The sequence below is a fragment of the Salvelinus alpinus genome, chromosome 20 (assembly GCF_045679555.1).
Source record: "Salvelinus alpinus chromosome 20, SLU_Salpinus.1, whole genome shotgun sequence".
NCBI classification, from domain to species: domain Eukaryota; kingdom Metazoa; phylum Chordata; class Actinopteri; order Salmoniformes; family Salmonidae; genus Salvelinus; species Salvelinus alpinus.
This window is the reverse complement of record NC_092105.1, coordinates 15,392,622-15,408,522: the sequence shown is the minus strand read 5'-3', so window position 1 is coordinate 15,408,522 and position 15,901 is coordinate 15,392,622. Positions and strand designations below refer to the sequence as shown.

At 44.9% G+C, this 15,901-nt stretch overlaps 2 protein-coding genes across 2 annotated transcripts in view; both read left to right on the top strand.

Annotated features, from left to right (window-relative positions):
• Positions 1–12,425, top strand: part of LOC139546352 (alpha-1,3-mannosyl-glycoprotein 4-beta-N-acetylglucosaminyltransferase A-like) — an 82,541-nt gene extending 70,116 nt beyond the window's left edge. Inside the window, exons 9-17 of the mRNA XM_071354643.1 lie at positions 1,817–1,931; positions 3,435–3,565; positions 3,637–3,744; positions 3,954–4,028; positions 4,343–4,461; positions 7,893–7,971; positions 8,617–8,677; positions 8,856–8,968; positions 9,092–12,425. Coding sequence (XP_071210744.1) covers positions 1,817–1,931; positions 3,435–3,565; positions 3,637–3,744; positions 3,954–4,028; positions 4,343–4,461; positions 7,893–7,971; positions 8,617–8,677; positions 8,856–8,968; positions 9,092–9,118 — 828 coding nt within the window. The 3' untranslated portion in view covers positions 9,119–12,425. The remainder of the gene's footprint in view (positions 1–1,816; positions 1,932–3,434; positions 3,566–3,636; positions 3,745–3,953; positions 4,029–4,342; positions 4,462–7,892; positions 7,972–8,616; positions 8,678–8,855; positions 8,969–9,091) is intronic.
• A 309-nt stretch (positions 12,426–12,734) lies between these two features.
• On the top strand, positions 12,735–13,946 carry coa5 (cytochrome C oxidase assembly factor 5). The gene is made up of 3 exons (XM_071354645.1): positions 12,735–12,974; positions 13,289–13,372; positions 13,474–13,946. The coding sequence occupies exons 1-3, from the start codon at positions 12,873–12,875 to the stop codon at positions 13,513–13,515; spliced, it is 228 nt and encodes a 75-aa protein (XP_071210746.1). The 5' UTR covers positions 12,735–12,872; the 3' UTR covers positions 13,516–13,946.
• Positions 13,947–15,901: the final 1,955 nt, after the last annotated feature.

Sequence of the window (15,901 nt, the reverse complement as noted above, 5' to 3'; positions counted from 1 at the left end):
ACCCCATCTGTCCTTTGTTTGTTTGTTTGTTTGTTTGTGTTCTGGTTGATGTTTTAATGTTCCATTCTGTGTTGACGTTGTCTCCAGGGGATGACAGAGGTACTGAGTGCTGCCATTAACACTGTGTAGTTGACTTTACTGTTGTAGGCCATAGACATCATAGTGCCTATAGAATGTACACAACCATAGACCTTATGCACAGTGCATTCAAAGTATTTAGACCCCTTGACTTTTTCCACATTTTGTTACGTTACAGCCTTATTCTAAAATGGATTGAAAAAAGATATCATCATCAATCTACCCACAATATGTTTTTAGATTTTTTTTTAGCAAAGAAATGAAAAACAGATATACCCCTTTTCTATGAGACTCGAAATTGAGCTCAGGTGCATCCTGTTTCCATTGATCATCCTTGAGTTCTTTCTACAACTTGATTGAAGTCCACCTGGGGTAAATTCAATTGATTGGACATGATCTGTCAACTGTGGGACCTGTCTATATAAGGTCCCACAGTTGACAGTGCATGTCAGAGCAAAAACCAAGCCATGAGGTCGAAGGAATTGTCCGTAGAGCTCAGAGACAGGATTGTGTCGAGGCACAGATCTGGGGAAGGGTACCAAAAAATGTTTGCAGCATTGAAGGTCCCCAAGAACACAGTGGCCTCTATCATTCTTAAATTTAAGAAGTTTGGAACCACCAAGACTCTTCCTAGAGCTGGCCAAACTGAGCAATTGGGGGAGAAGGGCCTTGGTCAGGGGGTGACCAAGAACCCGATGGTCACTCTGACAGAGCTCCAAAGTTCCTCTGTGGAGATGGAAGAACCTTCTAAAAGGACAACCATCTCTGCAGCACTCCACCAATCAGGCCTTTATGGTAGAGGGGCCAGATGGAAGCCACTCCTCAGTAAAAGGCACAAGAGCCCGATTGGAGTTTGCCAAAAGGCACCTAAAGGACTCCCAGACCATGAGAAACAGGATTCTCTGGTCTGAATGCCAACCATCATGTCTAGAGGAAACCTGGCACCATCCCTACAGTGAAGCATGGTGGTGGCAGCATCATGCTGTGGGGATGTTTTTCAGCGGCAGGGACTGGGAGTCAGGATCAAGGGAAAGATGAACAGAGCCAAGTACATAGAGATCCTTGATGAAAACCTGCTCCAGAGCGGACCTCCGACTGGGTCGAAGGACAACGACCCTAAGCACACAGCCAAGACAATGCAGGAGTGGCTTCGGGACAAGTCTCTGAATGTCCTTGAGTGGCCCAGCCAGAGCCTGGACTTGAACCTGATCGAACATCTCTGGAGAGACCTGAAAATAGCTGTGCAGCGACGCTCCCCATCCAACCTGACAGCTTGAGAGGATCTGCAGAGAAGAACGGGAGAAACTCCCCAAATACAGGTGTGCCATGCTTGTAGCATCATACCCAAGAAGACTCGGCTGTAATCGCTGCCAAAGGTGCTTCAACAAAGTACTGAGTAAAGGGTCTGAAGACTTACGTAACTGTGATATTATTTACAATAATTTCAAAAAAACTGTTTTTGCTTTGTCATTATGGGGTATTGTGTGTCGATTTTATGAGGGGGGGGGTATTTAATTTTTTTGCCTTTAACGTAAGAAAATTTGAAAAAAGTCTGAATACTTTCCGAATGCACTGTACCGAATGCAGTGTTTCTGTAGCCGCTATGCACAAGCTTAGCTCAGTGAGAGGGACTTGTATGGTGTTATGTTTGTCAGCTGTATGTGTGATGGCTGAACCCCTGCAAGCCTCTCACCTCACCAGTCACTCTTTCTCCCCCACCACACCACCTTCACCTCAGTTGGAGGATGACATTGTGGCCAAACCAAACTACTTTGCCACCATGAAGAACTTTGCCCTACAGCTCTCCTCTGAGGACTGGATGATCCTTGAGTTCTCCCAACTCGGCTTCATCGGTAACGCACATGAACACACACACATATACACACACACACGTGCACAGTCTGAACATTTAGCAACCCTTTGCATGGGCTGCGTCTCCATCCACTGCATGCACCGATGTCGGCCTTCCGCATATGTGGTGGAAGGTGGCAGAGCTACAGCGTTTGTCAGACCAGGAGCCATCCTGAAAATTGGCCTTCTAACGAAATGTCTGTACTGTCCGAACGGTTCGGGCTATAAACGAATGACATCACCATCGAAAGCAGAGACAATCACGAACACATTGTTTTGCCCTACGACACCCACAAGCCTCACAAAGCTCGTCTGAAACTAACCCGGTACCAGTTAAAAATATTAATGGCAGTATGTCAGTACCAACGTAAAAAAGGGGTTAAAGCTGCAATATCTATCTTTTTGGGCGTCCTGACAAAATTCACATAGAAGTGTGAGTTATATAGATCTGTATTCTCATTGAAAGCAAGTCTAAGAAGCTCGGCAGGTAGCCTAGGGGTTAGAGCGTTGGGCAAGTAACCGAAAGGTTGCTGGATCAAATCCCTGGGCTGACAAGGTAAAAATCTGTTGTTCTGACCCTGAGCAAGGCAGTTAACCCACTGTTCCCCGGGCCCTGAGCATGGCAGTTAGCCCACTGTTCCCCGGGCCCTGAGCAAGGCAGTTAACCCACTGTTCCCCGGGCCCTGAGCAAGGCAGTTAACCCACTGTTCCCTGGGCCCTGAGCAAGGCAGTTAACCCACTGTTCCCCGGGCGCTGAATACTTGGATGGCAGCCCCCCTCACCTCTCTGATTCAGAGGGGTTGGGTTAAATGCGGAAGACACATTTCAGTTGAATGCATTCAGTTGTACAACTGACTAGGTATCCATATTTGTCTTTGTACACCAGCTTCAAACAGCTAAAAATACAATAGTTTTGGTTATGGAAATATTTTTCACAGCGGTTTCGACGGTACAATGATTATCTACACGACTGCTTGTTTTGCAACCAGGAAATGGCACCACAAAAAATCATACAAATAATTTTGGTATATATCTCCGATATGGGCTGACACTTCAAAACATACTTCCTCCCCAAAACATTTTTTGACTCGTTTTTTTCTCCATAGATGAATATGTTATTCAATGTGTTTCTACGGGCTAATAGCAGTAAGGCCAAATTCAATGTTTCATCAAATAATCAAATAGCTTGGTATGACCATATTAAAACAATTCCATATGTTAGCTTAGTAGAAACCCAGGCCCTTAGACTCCAGGGGGTTATTAACGAACACTGACTGTCAGCTAAAATTATGGAACGTCAGCAAACATCAGGAGGCTTTTAGAGTGTAAAAAAACAAAGGTTTGAGTGGCCATCCCACTTAAAATACTCCTTCTATGCGCTGTCTTCCACTCTCCATCTCGCTATCGATCCCCCAACCTCCCCATCTCCCTGTTTCACTCCCTCCTCTTTCTCCTCTCCCTCTCTCTCCCCATCGACCTCTCCTCTGTCTCCCTCCCTCTCTCAGGTAAGATGTTCCAGGCTCCAGATCTCAACCTCATAGTAGAGTTTATCCTCATGTTCTATAAGGAGAAGCCCATTGATTGGCTACTGGACCACATCCTCTGGGTCAAAGTGTGTAACCCAGAGAAAGACGCGGTACGTAAAAACTGTGTGTGGGGAGGGGTTATCTTCAACTTTTTTTCACTATCTACCCTTTCTCCCTGCAGAAGCACTGTGAGAGGCAGAAGTCGAGTCTGCGTGTGCGGTTCAGGCCCTCTCTTTTTCAACATGTGGGGCTGCACTCCTCTCTGGCCGGAAAGATCCAGAAACTCACTGTGGGTCCCAAACCTCTCATCCTCTCTCTAGCACCCTCCCTCTCACCCTAGATCACTCTCTCTGCATCAGCCTTTTACCATATGTCCAAACACCACCTCCATCTACCCAAATATCTCCTCAACCCACCATACTAGGCCATGCTCACATCCCCCTGGTATGACCACTACCGGTCATCTATGCTGCTGTCTCACTTCCACTTCCTGTTTAGGATAAGGACTTCCTGAAGCCCCTGCTCCATAAGATCCATGTGAACCCGCCTGCTGAGGTGTCCACATCTCTCAAGGTACAGCACCTTTAAATCACCCTCACAGACACCTTTCTGGCTTGACCTTCTTATGAGTTGAAAGATATATAATGTTTTAAAGCCTGTTTCACCATTGGCTTTTTATTTCAAAATGTAAGGTAGTACGATATTATTGTTTGATATAGTTATTTGTGAAGTATACTGAGATGTTTTGAATTCATTAAAAAAGTTTGATATGTGTACTTATTTGTAAAGTATATTGAGATGTTTTGAATGCATTCAGCTGACTGCTGTGCTGCGCTGTGCTGCGCTGCGCTGTGCTGTGCTGTGCTTTGCTGCGCTGTGCTGTGCAGGTGTACCAGGGCCACACTTTGGAGAAGACCTACCTGGGAGAAGACTTCTTCTGGGCCATCAATCCTACTGCTGGAGACTACGTCCTCTTCAAGTTTGACAAGCCCATCAGCATAGAGAGGTGCGGAGGGATATGGAGCTGTGTGTGTGCATTTCTGAGGGAAAAGAGATGTCGTGATGCCATACACACAATCTTCCTCTTCCACAAGCTTAAGCATGCCTCTCTCTGGGGCTCAGTGTCTGCTAATGAGGGTGTTCTAAAATAAGAACTCCCAGGACACCTTGGGGGATTCACAGAAAGAAAGAGCGGAAAGGGTTGGAAGGAGAAAGAAAGAGAGGTGGTGGAGGAAGGAGACAGAGATGAGGTGATGTGGATGGAATGGATGAGTAGAAAGAGGCTATAGAGGTGTTAGAGAAGTCAGAGAGCTTCAGGGTGATTGACTGAGAGGGAAAAGAGAATAGCGAGGCTATATACACGGGGTACCGGTACAGAGTCAATGTGCGGGGGCACCGGTTAGTCGAGGTAATATGTAAAAAAAAAAAAAAAAAAAAAAATTGTAAACCTTTATTTAACTAGGCAAGTCAGTTAAATACTCATTCTTATTTACAATGACGGCCAAACCCGGACCAATTGTGCGCTGCCCAATGGGACTCCCAATCACGGCCGGTTGTGATACAGCCTGGATTTGAACCAGGGTATCTGTAGTGACGCCTCAAGCACTAAGATACAATGCCTTAGACCGCTGCTCCACTCGGGAGCCCTATATGTTGGTAGAGTTATTAAAGTGACTATGCATAGATAATAACAGAGAGTAGGAGCAGCATAGAAGAGGGTGGAGGGGCAATGCAAATAGTCTGGGTAGCCATTTGATTAGATGTTCAGGAGTCTTATGGTTTGGGGGTAGAAGCTGTTTAAAAGCCTCTTGGACCTAGACGTGGCGCTCCGGTACCGCTTGCCGTGTGGTAGCAGAGAAAGCAGTCTATGACTAGGGTGGCTGGAGTCTTAAACAATTTTTAGGGCCTTCCTCTGACACCGCCTGGTATAGAGGTCCGGGATGGCAGGAAGTTTGGCCCCGGTGATGTACTGGGTCGTACGCACATACCAGGCAGTGATGCAACCCGTCAGGATGCTCTTGATGGTGCGGCTGCAGAACCTTTTGAGGATCTGAGGACCCATGCCAAATCTTTTCAGTCTCCTGAGGGGAAATAGGTTTTGTCGTGCCCTCTTCACGACTGTCTTTGTGTGCTTGGACCATATTAGTTTGTTGGGGATGTGGACGCCAAGGAACTTGAAGCTCTCAATCTGCTCCACTACAGCCCCATCGATGAGAATGTGGGCGTGCTCGGTCCTCCTTTTCCTGTAGTCCACAGTAATCTTCTTTATCTTGATCACATTGAGGGAGAGGTTGTTGTCCTTGCAACAAACAGTCAGGTTTCTGACCTCCTCCCTATAGGCTGTCTCGTCATTGTCGGTGATCAGGCCTACCATCTGCAAACTTAATGATGGTGTTGGAGTCATGCCTGCATGCTGAGGGAGGTGTTTAGTCCCAGGGTCCTTAGCTTAGTGATGAGCTTTGAGGGCACTATGTGTTGAACAGCATTCTCACATAGGTGTTCCTTTTGTCCAGGTGGGAAAGGACAGTCTGGAGTGCAATAGAGATTGCATCATCTGTGGTTTTGTTGGGGCGGTATGCAAATTGGAGTGGGTCTAGGGTTTCTGGGATAATGGTGTTGATGTGAGCCATGACCAGCCTTTCAAAGCACTTCATGGCTACAGATGTGAGTGCTACGGGTCAATAGTCATTTAGGAAGGTTACCTTAGTGTTCTTGGGCGCAGGGACTATGGTGGTCTGCTTGAAACAAGTTGGTATTACAGACTCAGACAGGGAGAGGTTGAAAATGTCAGTGAAGACATGTTGAGGTAATCCGTCTGGCCCTGCGGCCTTGTGAATGTTGAACTGTTTAAAGGTCTTACTCACATCGGCTGTGGAGAGCGTGATCACACAGTCGTCCGGAACAGCTGATGCTCTCATGCATGTTTCAGTGTTACTTGCCTCGAAGCGAGCATATAAGTTATTTAGCTCGTCTGGTAGGCTCGTGTCATTGGGCAGCTCTCGGATGTGCTTCCCTTTGTAGTCTGTAATAGTTTGCAAGCCCTGCCACATCCGATGAGCGTCGGAGCCGGTGTAGTACGATTCGATCTTAGTCCTGTATTGACGCTTTGCCTGTTTGATGGTTTGTCAGAGGTTATAGCAGGATTTCTTACAAGCTACCGGGTTAGAGTCCCGCTCCTTGAAAGCGGCAGCTCTACCCTTTTAGCTCAGTGCGGATGTTGCCTGTAATCCATGGCTTCTGATTGGGGTATGTACGTACAGTCACTGTGGGGACGATGTCATCGATGCACTTATTGTTGAAGCCAGTGACTGATGTGGTGTAATCCTCAATGTCATCGGAAGAATCACGGAACATGTTCCAGTCTGTGATAGCAAAACAGTCCTGTAGTTTAGCATCTGCTTAATCTGACCACTTTTTTATAGACCGAGTCACTTGTGCTTCCTGCTTTGGTTTTTGCTTGTAAGCAGAAATCAGGAGGATAGAATTATGGTCAGATTTACCAAATGGGGGATGAAAGAGAGCTTTGTACGCGTCTCTGTGGAGTAAAGGTGGTCAAGTTTTTTCCCCTCTGGTTGCACATTTAACATGCTGATAGAAATGAGGTAAAACTGATTTAAATTTCCCTGCATTAAAGTCCCCGGCCACTAGGAGTGCCGCCTCTGGATGAACGTTTTCTTGTTTGCTTATGGCGGTATACACCTCATTGAGTGCAGTCTTAGACAGCTACAAAAAATACAGATGAAAACTCTCTAGGTAGATAGTGTGGTCTACAGCTTATCATGATATACTCTACCTATGGTGAGCAAAACCTAGAGACTTCCTTAGATATCGCGCACCAGCTGTTGTTTACAAATATACATAGACCGCCACCCCTTGTCTTACCAGAGGCTGCTGTTCTATCCTGCCGATAACCTGCCAGCTGTATGTTATAAATGTCGTCGTTCAGCCATGACACAGTGAAACATAAGATATTAGTTTTTAATGTCCCGTTGGTAGGATATACGTGCTTTTAGTTCGTCCCATTTATGTTTCTGGTTTGTGTTTAGGGTTTCTGTTTAATGTGTTTTGTTTCGGTCTGTCGCAGCCAGTGACGTCTCGTGTTTGTGTCTGGGCTTGATTTGCACAAATTAGCCAGCCAGGGTACCATTGTACTGATGACATTTCATTATCGTGTGTGTGTGTGTGTGTGTGTGTGTGTGTGTGTGTGTGTGTGTGTGTGTGTGTGTGTGTGTGTGTGTGTGTGTGTGTGTGTGTGTGTGTGTGTGTGTGTGTGCACGCCACCGCTACCACAGGCTTGGTTTAAACATATCAGATGTGTCGTTACAGAAAGCACAGCAAAGTGTGTGACAGGACAGTGTTACGTGTAAGTAAGGATCTGAGTTTGCATATTCATGAGTGTGATGTGAATTTGCATTAATAGTGTTATGCGATTGGCAGGTTCCTGTTCCGCAGTGGGAACCAGGAACACCCTGGAGACAGGATAGAGAACACCACTGTAGAGATACTGCCCTTCTCGGTAAGACGACAACATTCATACAATGCAAAGACAACATTCATACAATGCAAAGACAACATTCAGACAATGCAAAGACAACATTCAGACAATGCAAAGACAACATTCAGACAATGCAAAGACAACATTCAGACAATGCAAAGACAACATTCAGACAATGCAAAAACAACATTCAGACAACACAAAGACAGCATTTGGACGACACAGTGTGCAATAATGTGTCAATAGTCAGGGCACTTGTTTCTGATTGGTTTATTGATCCATCATCACTCAAAATGTCTATGTCAGTTATTGATTGGTTATTGACAGGATCATGAGCACAGCCTGCTCCATTCAATTTTACTACCAGAGGCGGGAGATAAGCACTGTGCATCAGGGGAGGCTGCTGAGGGGAGGACGGCTCATAATAATTGCTGGAACGGAGTAAATAGAATGGTATCAAACACATAGTTTCTATGTTTGATGTATTTGATACCATTCCACTAATTGCACTCCAGTCATTACCATGAGCCCGTCCTCCCCAATTAAGGAACCACCAACCTCCTGTGGTGTGCATCATACTGAATGTTAGTGTTAACAAGGCTCTCTACCTACCTAGTGTGTGCATAACATTACCAACATAACCACAACATGTGTCTGTGTCTGAAGGAAACTGGACCTAAGTCCAAAGAGAAATACAAGCGAACTGATGACCGCTTCTACAGGATCGGTGAGTGGACCTGTACCAACCCTCGTATTCCGTTACCTTAGAACACATACACAGCCTGATCAGATTACCCAGTCTCATTGTTCCTGCCACAGACTGATACACAATTTACAAACTGCCTGTCCAAAGGTCCTCAATCACAGCGCTCTCTCTCTCTCCCTCTCTCTCTCTCTCTCTCTAGGTCAATTTGAGAAGGGTGTGGCTGAGGGGGCTGTAGACACCTCCTTCAACCCGGTGGTGGCGCTGCGTCTCTCTGTCGTCAAAGACTCAGCTGTCTGGGCCATCCTCAGCGAGGTCAGCCAATCACACGCCATCATCTGTCCTTTAATATTTTATATCATGTTTATATTCTACCCAGCGGAATGTTATCCTGTATAACGAGAGCTGTGTGTGACGGTTCTGTGTGTCTCTCTGTAGATTCACATAAAGAGGAGAGCAGGCTGACATAAAGCGGGGGGCCACATCAATCCTGGCCCCCGGCCCCGGGGTGCTCGCAGACGCACCTAAAACTGACTGACCAGGGGCCTTCTGCCACCTAGCAACCAGCAGTGACATCATCAGAGCGCACCAGAGCCGCTCCTCTCAGGGTTTCTGTCTAAGGGCGCTGTCACTCGATTGCTTTCTCTCTATTGCTGCCTATCCTTTCCTCGCTCTCTTGCTCTCTTTTTGCGTGAATGTGAATACTACTGTACAAAAAAGAGCCAGATATAAAATATCAGAAGTCATTTGGTATGTCCGGAAGAAATCCGTTTCCAGCTCTGACTGTCGAGGTAACGCCGATGGCTTGTGACTCGGAGAGACACACCTCAGCTGATCTGAGAGGCTGATGTCACCAGGATGCTGGTGTTGCACATGCTGCTCTCTGCTCCATGTGCTCTTCGTCTCAGCCTCTCTGATCTGTTCCACTGAGGTATTGCACTCACTGGAGCTATAGTGGAGCCCCCTGCTGGTGATTGAAGTGACTGAAGAATGGCTCCATCAGCCTCAAAGACCTGTTGCTTTTTGTTCTTTTCCACAGAGTTGTGTGTTTTAGGTAAACAGCAGGTAATAAATAGACAAACAAGTTGTCAGTCTTTCTTATCGTGAAGATAACTGCCTTTATTACTTCCTTCTTTTGAAAGGGATTACAATGACGATGACAAACGAAGCGGAAACTAAATGTGGTTCCCCATCTTTAAAGTGACAGGTCTGCCAAACTATGCCCTGGGTAGAAGTCACCCATAGGTGCAGATCTTGGATCAGCTTGCCTTACTCAAGTCTCAACCCAAACCATTCTGGGCAAAACACCTGAAACCTACCTAAGATCTGTGTCTGGGGCAGTTTGATCTAGTGGAGGCCGCTGAGGGGAGGACAGCTCATAATAATGGCTGGAATTGAGCAAATGGAATGGCATCAAGCACATGGAAACCATGTGTTTAATGTATTTGATACCATTCCACTGATTCCACTCCAGCCATTATCATGAGCCTGTCCTCCCCAATTAAGGTGCCACCAACCTCCTGTGGTTTCATTTTATTCCATGAAAAATCTTTGTGACTGAAGGAAACCACATCTATCTCTCTACTTCCTGTTTGACAAGAAGTCAGTCTGAAAGACCTCTAGTGTCCTTTAAGTGGTAAACTAATCAGACTTTGGCCTTGACTTTGCTCACCTGAAGGGATGTATTGCTATATTCATTTTATTATTATTATTACTACGACAATGACGACGTATGAAGGTGAATTAATTAATTTAAAATAAATCTTTAATTTGTACAAGAGGTTCAAAGAAAAAAATGATTTATGCTACGGTAGTTGATGTGTTCTTTTTGTTCCCGAAACGAGCTGCTTGGTATTCCATGTTGTCTTGTCCGCTGGTTGGTTGAGATAGAGGTTGAATCTAACTGCTGTTCCAGAGTCAGTTTTTGTATAACATTTCTCAGATGGTTAAAGTTAAAATGAAGGAGAGCTGACATCAGTACAGGCCTTAAGCCAGAGATCCTGGCTGAGGTTGTGCTAAATCCATACCCATGTGCCTTTAAAGTCCTGCTCCTCCATAATGAGTCCGGAGCAGAACTTCCCTTCATTCACTCCCTTCCCTCTACCCTACATTGACTCTTTTGAAGGGATTTGTTTACGTGATACAAGATTTACAGATGACAGGGGTAACGGTTCCTCCATAACTCGCCACCAATTGTACAGTGTGACTCATGTTTACCATCAGCAATGGGGGATTCATTCTCTTCATTTCATTTTGATGACTTCACTATGTTGAAATGATATATTGAACAGATGATCAAATGCTATTTAGAACGTTGCACTGAGTTTTCAACTGACAGTTTTGAATGTTCCATTCTTTTTTGTTGTTGCTGGGCTTTCATTTACCATCTCCCATTGGTTTTGTCATTTTACACTTCTGACATCATCAGTGAGTTCTACCCCATGTGATGTCTGATTCTGTCCGATCATTTAATTGGAGACTGCTGGCAGTGGTTAGACAGGATGTTGCATTTATTCTATGCGCCATCTAGTTGCAGAAGGATGCATGTATACCAGTGGAGGCTGCTGAGGGGAGGACGGCTCATAATAATGTCTGGAACAGAGCAAATGGAATGGCATCAAACACATAGAAACCATGTTTGATACCATTCCACTAATTCTGTTTCAGCTGTTACCACGAGCCCGTCCTCCCCAATTCAGGTGCCATTAACCTGTAATGCTGACGGCCATGCTCCCCTGGGGGGCATCTTGTCTACTCTGATTGTAGCTGTACAGAAAAGCTATTTGCATTGCTCTTTGATTCATAGTTTCAGGATAGGTCACACAAAAAAAAGAGATTTAATGAAGATTTCGTTTTTCTATCAAAATTCCATACACGTGAGAGAAGATTGTGATCGTTTTGATTGGGATTGCTATTTTAAATGTCAAAGATGTGTATGCACGCATGTCCAATTCTAAATCGTCCCCTACATCACAGCACTTAATGTTGATCTAGTAGGGTTGGACAACTACAGTATAAGGAACAATCCTACCCAATCCTTTAAATAAAAACTCCTAGGTAGGATAAAGACTAGGGGTGGATTTGGGCAACACTTTCGAAAGCGGGCCACTTTGTACCAGGTTTGCTTGTCTGTAAATGTCCTTTATTTATTGTGTGATTGATTGATTGGTCAACTTTTTGAATGGAGCTGGCCCCTCCCCTGAGCCCCCTGGTCTAACCAGACCCTCTCACTCACACCTGGGCCTTTATTTAAGTAGTGCAACGGATTAGAACCTTCAGATAGAAATCTATTCTGTAGATCCGATATGATTCTCTGTGTAGAAATGGGAATCGTGCCAGATCTATACATTACATTTCTATCTGCAACGCTCTAGCGAAGGATTTGCAACCTCCTGAATTAACCTCTTAAGGTGGAGGACGGCTTGAGCAGAGGGGAACACAAACTGTGTTTCTCACTAGTTTAAAGGGGGTTTCTTCCATCCTTTTTTTGTGCCCTTCATCCACGCTTATCTAAGATTGTATAGAAAAGCAATATGGAGGTTAGCCTATTATTGAGTCGCTTGCCTAGACCCTAGAGGTAGATGAAAGAAAAGAGACAGCAAGACTATGAAGACAGTCAGGCTCACCCCACCCCTGCCTGCTTCCACCTTCTCTGTTCTCCCCATCAGGTCATGTCATGTGCCTTCATCACTACGTTAGTATATCTGCCTCTGATGTTTTTTACATGGACATCGTTGAAATAAATCCCATTGGTTGATACAATTCACACCCATCTGTTTTCTGCCTTGGTTTCATTATTTCACATAATTCACTGTCTGATGGGAGAATGCCTCATTTCCATCAGCCACACATTCCTATAGAGCCAACCGGCTAGGTTAAAAATAAATCAAGAGATGGCATCAACATGTTGGAGTTGCTGCAGGATCTATGGAAACATCCTTTCCATCGTGCTCCTTTTGATGTTCTGCTGACAGATAAGCTTTGAGTGGCACCTAGCGGTATACTTGAAAAAGTACATGTTAAAAATCTACTAATTTCGCCGAAACGTACAAAAACTACAAACACTCCCAGCATGCATATAGTTCAATTTTTGTATTCCCAGGATGCTTTGCGAATCAAATATGGTGGCTTGCATTACAACGTTCATGTAACATACTGTAAAATATATTCTTTAAGTCTAAATTTCTTGCGTAATTGTCTTAAATGTAAGTGCAGCACAATGCCTAAATTCTACGAGGACAAAGAGGAGGATGGCAGGGCATGCTCAGGAATCAGGGAGGACTTCAAGGCATGTCTCCTTCAACACGACTGCGTTGTAAAGGTAACGTTATGGAATATATGATATCCCCTTTCATCTGAGGTTATGGTTTGCTAGCTAATATTATGCTTTACAGTTTTACTTGTATAACATCCCTTATTTCAAAGCGTAGGACTACCTTAAATTGTAAATTATGGCTTGTTGGTTGGTTGAGCCACACTTCCATTAAAAAAGAAAAGTGCAGCGCTTTCTACACCTGATCGTTCTGGATATGTGTTGTGTGGTCAACGTAAACGGTGAGAATGATCAATAACATATCAAAACACCAGTCTTGGTACAAACGTGTTTGACTAACTCCATGTTGTCCATTCCTGCAGGAGGGGAAGATGCCCAGTCAGTGTCTGAAGGAGGGTCACTGTAAAGCACTGCAGACCTCTTTCTTCGAGTGCAAGAGATCCATGGTGAGGTCACCGGTCATCACTGACATCAATGACATTCATTCAACACTTGGCAAATCCTTATGGAACTGACTTGTTTCTGATCTTCCCCACTATTTCTACAGTTAGATAACCGGTCCAGATTCAGGGGAAGGAAAGGCTACTGATGGACCAAAGTTGAAAACCTCTGCAACACTCACAGCACTGAAAGGATTAATTGTGAATAGTAGCAAAACTAACTTAAAGGGATCCAAATGGGGGTTGTATTTTATTATGCTAACTTCACTTGAGCACTTGATTTGAGGTGGTTCTGTAGAGAAAATATATGCTCTGCAAATAGGTATGTTGGACTTATTACCTCCTGAAGTGATGAGTGAGTCTGTGAATAGGCCTACCGCAATTCAAACCATAGACACTTGTAAGTGTGTGGAAGAATGCTGGGCTGCTCTTCTGTTTCCATGTTCTGAAATGAGCGAACTTCAAGGAACTCTAAAGCAGGACTGTCAGCTCTCCCCTTGGCTGTTCTGATGATTGACAGACTGCTAAATTGGGCCTCTGTTTTGAACAACTGTGTGTAATAAATGTGTCATTGAACAGATGAAGTGTTTGCGAATGTGCTTAAAGTGTGTCATTAGATTTATTTTATTCCAGTTTTATTGTGACTGGCAGTACTGTAAAGATACATGGTATCATTCCTACAGACCTGAGTGAACAGCAATATTAATGGAAATGGGGACATACAAATATTACATAAGAAATGATATGAAATGTATTTAAACTCCTTCATGAATGTAGGTAAAAGGGCCGTTCAGATTTCTATGTACACTAATACAAAAAATGTATTCATTTAGCATACTCTCTTATCCAGAGCGACGTACAAGAGCATTTAGGGTTAATCAATCAAATGTATTTATATAGCCCTTCTTACATCAGCTGATGTCACAAAGTGCTGTACAAAAACTCAGCCTAAAACCCCAAACAGCAAGCAATGCAGGTGTAGAAGCACGGTGGCTAGGAAAAACGCCCTAGAAAGGCCGGAACCTAGGAAGAAACCTAGAGAGGAACCAGGTTATGAGGGGTGGCCAGTCGTCTACTGGCTGTGCCTGGTGGAGATAACACAACATGGCCAAGATGTTCAAATGTTCATAGATGACCAGCAGGGTCAAATAATAATAATCAGTGGTTGTAGAGTGTGCAACAGGTCAGCACCTCAGGAGTAAATGTCAGTTGGCTTTTCATAGCCGATCATTCAGAGTATTTCTACCGCACCTGCTGTCTCTAGAGAGTTTAAAACAGCAGGTCTGGGACAGGTAGCACGTCCGGTGAACAGGTCAGGGTTCCATAGCCGCAGGCAGAACAGTTGAAAGTGGAGCAGCAGCACGACCAGATGGACTGGGGACAGCAAGGAGTCATCAGGCCAGGTAGTCCTAGGGCTCAGGTCCTCCAAGAGAAAGCGCGAGAGAAAAAGAGAATTAGAGAGAGCATACTTAAATTCACACAAGACACCGGATAAGACAGGAGAAATACTCCAGATATAACAGACTAACCCTAGCCCCCTGACACAAACTATTGCAGCATAAATACTGGAGGCTGAGATAGGAGGGGTCGGAAGACACTGGCCCCATCCGACGATACCCCCAGACAGGGCCGAACAGGCAGGATATAACCCCACCCACTTTGCCAAAGCACAGCCCCCACACCACTAGAGGGATAACTTCAACCACCAACTTACTATCCTGAGACAAGGCCGAGTATAGCCCATGAAAATCTCCCCCACGGCACAACCCAGGGGGGGGCGCCAACCCAGACAGGAAGATCACGTCAGTGACTCAACCCACTCATGCCCTCCTAGGGACGTTATGGAAGAGCACCAGTAAGCCAGTGACTCAGACCCTGTAATAGGGTTTGAGGCAGAGAATCCCAGTGGAGTACCGGCCAGGCAGAGACAGCAAGGGCGGTTCGTTGCTCCAGTGCCTTTCCGTTCACCTTCACACTCCTGGGCCAGACTACACTCAGTCATAGGACCTACTGAAGAGATGAGTCTTCAATAAAGACTTAAAGGTCGAGACCGAGTCTGCGTCTCTCACATGGATAGGCAGACCATTCCATTAAAATGGAGAAAGCACTTAAGTATTGGTATTTATTAGGATCCCCACTAGACGCTGCAAAAGCAGCAGCTACTCTTCCTGGGTTCCACATGAAACATGACATCATACATAGTACAGAACATTATTAGTCAAGGACTTAAATACATCAATTTAAAACGTCACACACAGCCTACATGTCAGTACATACACACAATATCTAGGTCTAATACATACTACAGTGCAAATGACAATATATATAAAATGGCTGTGTCTCTTTCCAGGCCCCTTCGTGCAGTAAGGTGATCTTTTTTTTAACTGGTTTTATTGCTAGCTTGAGTTACCTGGGGTGGCAGAGATTTCCATGTATTTATAGCTCTACTTAATACTGTGTGTTTCCCAGTACGGTACCTTCAACACATCAATACCTCACACAAAGACCAATAATGATGCAGTCAATCTCTCCTCA

Excerpts from the sequence above, each read along its gene's own strand:
- coa5 (XM_071354645.1), top strand. The coding sequence starts at position 12,873 with ATGCCTAAATTCTACGAGGACAAAGAGGAGGATGGCAGGGCATGCTCA. Across the intron at positions 12,975-13,288 it reads AACACGACTGCGTTGTAAAG|GAGGGGAAGATGCCCAGTCA; the intron begins GTAACGTTATGG and ends CCATTCCTGCAG. Across the intron at positions 13,373-13,473 it reads TCGAGTGCAAGAGATCCATG|TTAGATAACCGGTCCAGATT; the intron begins GTGAGGTCACCG and ends CTATTTCTACAG.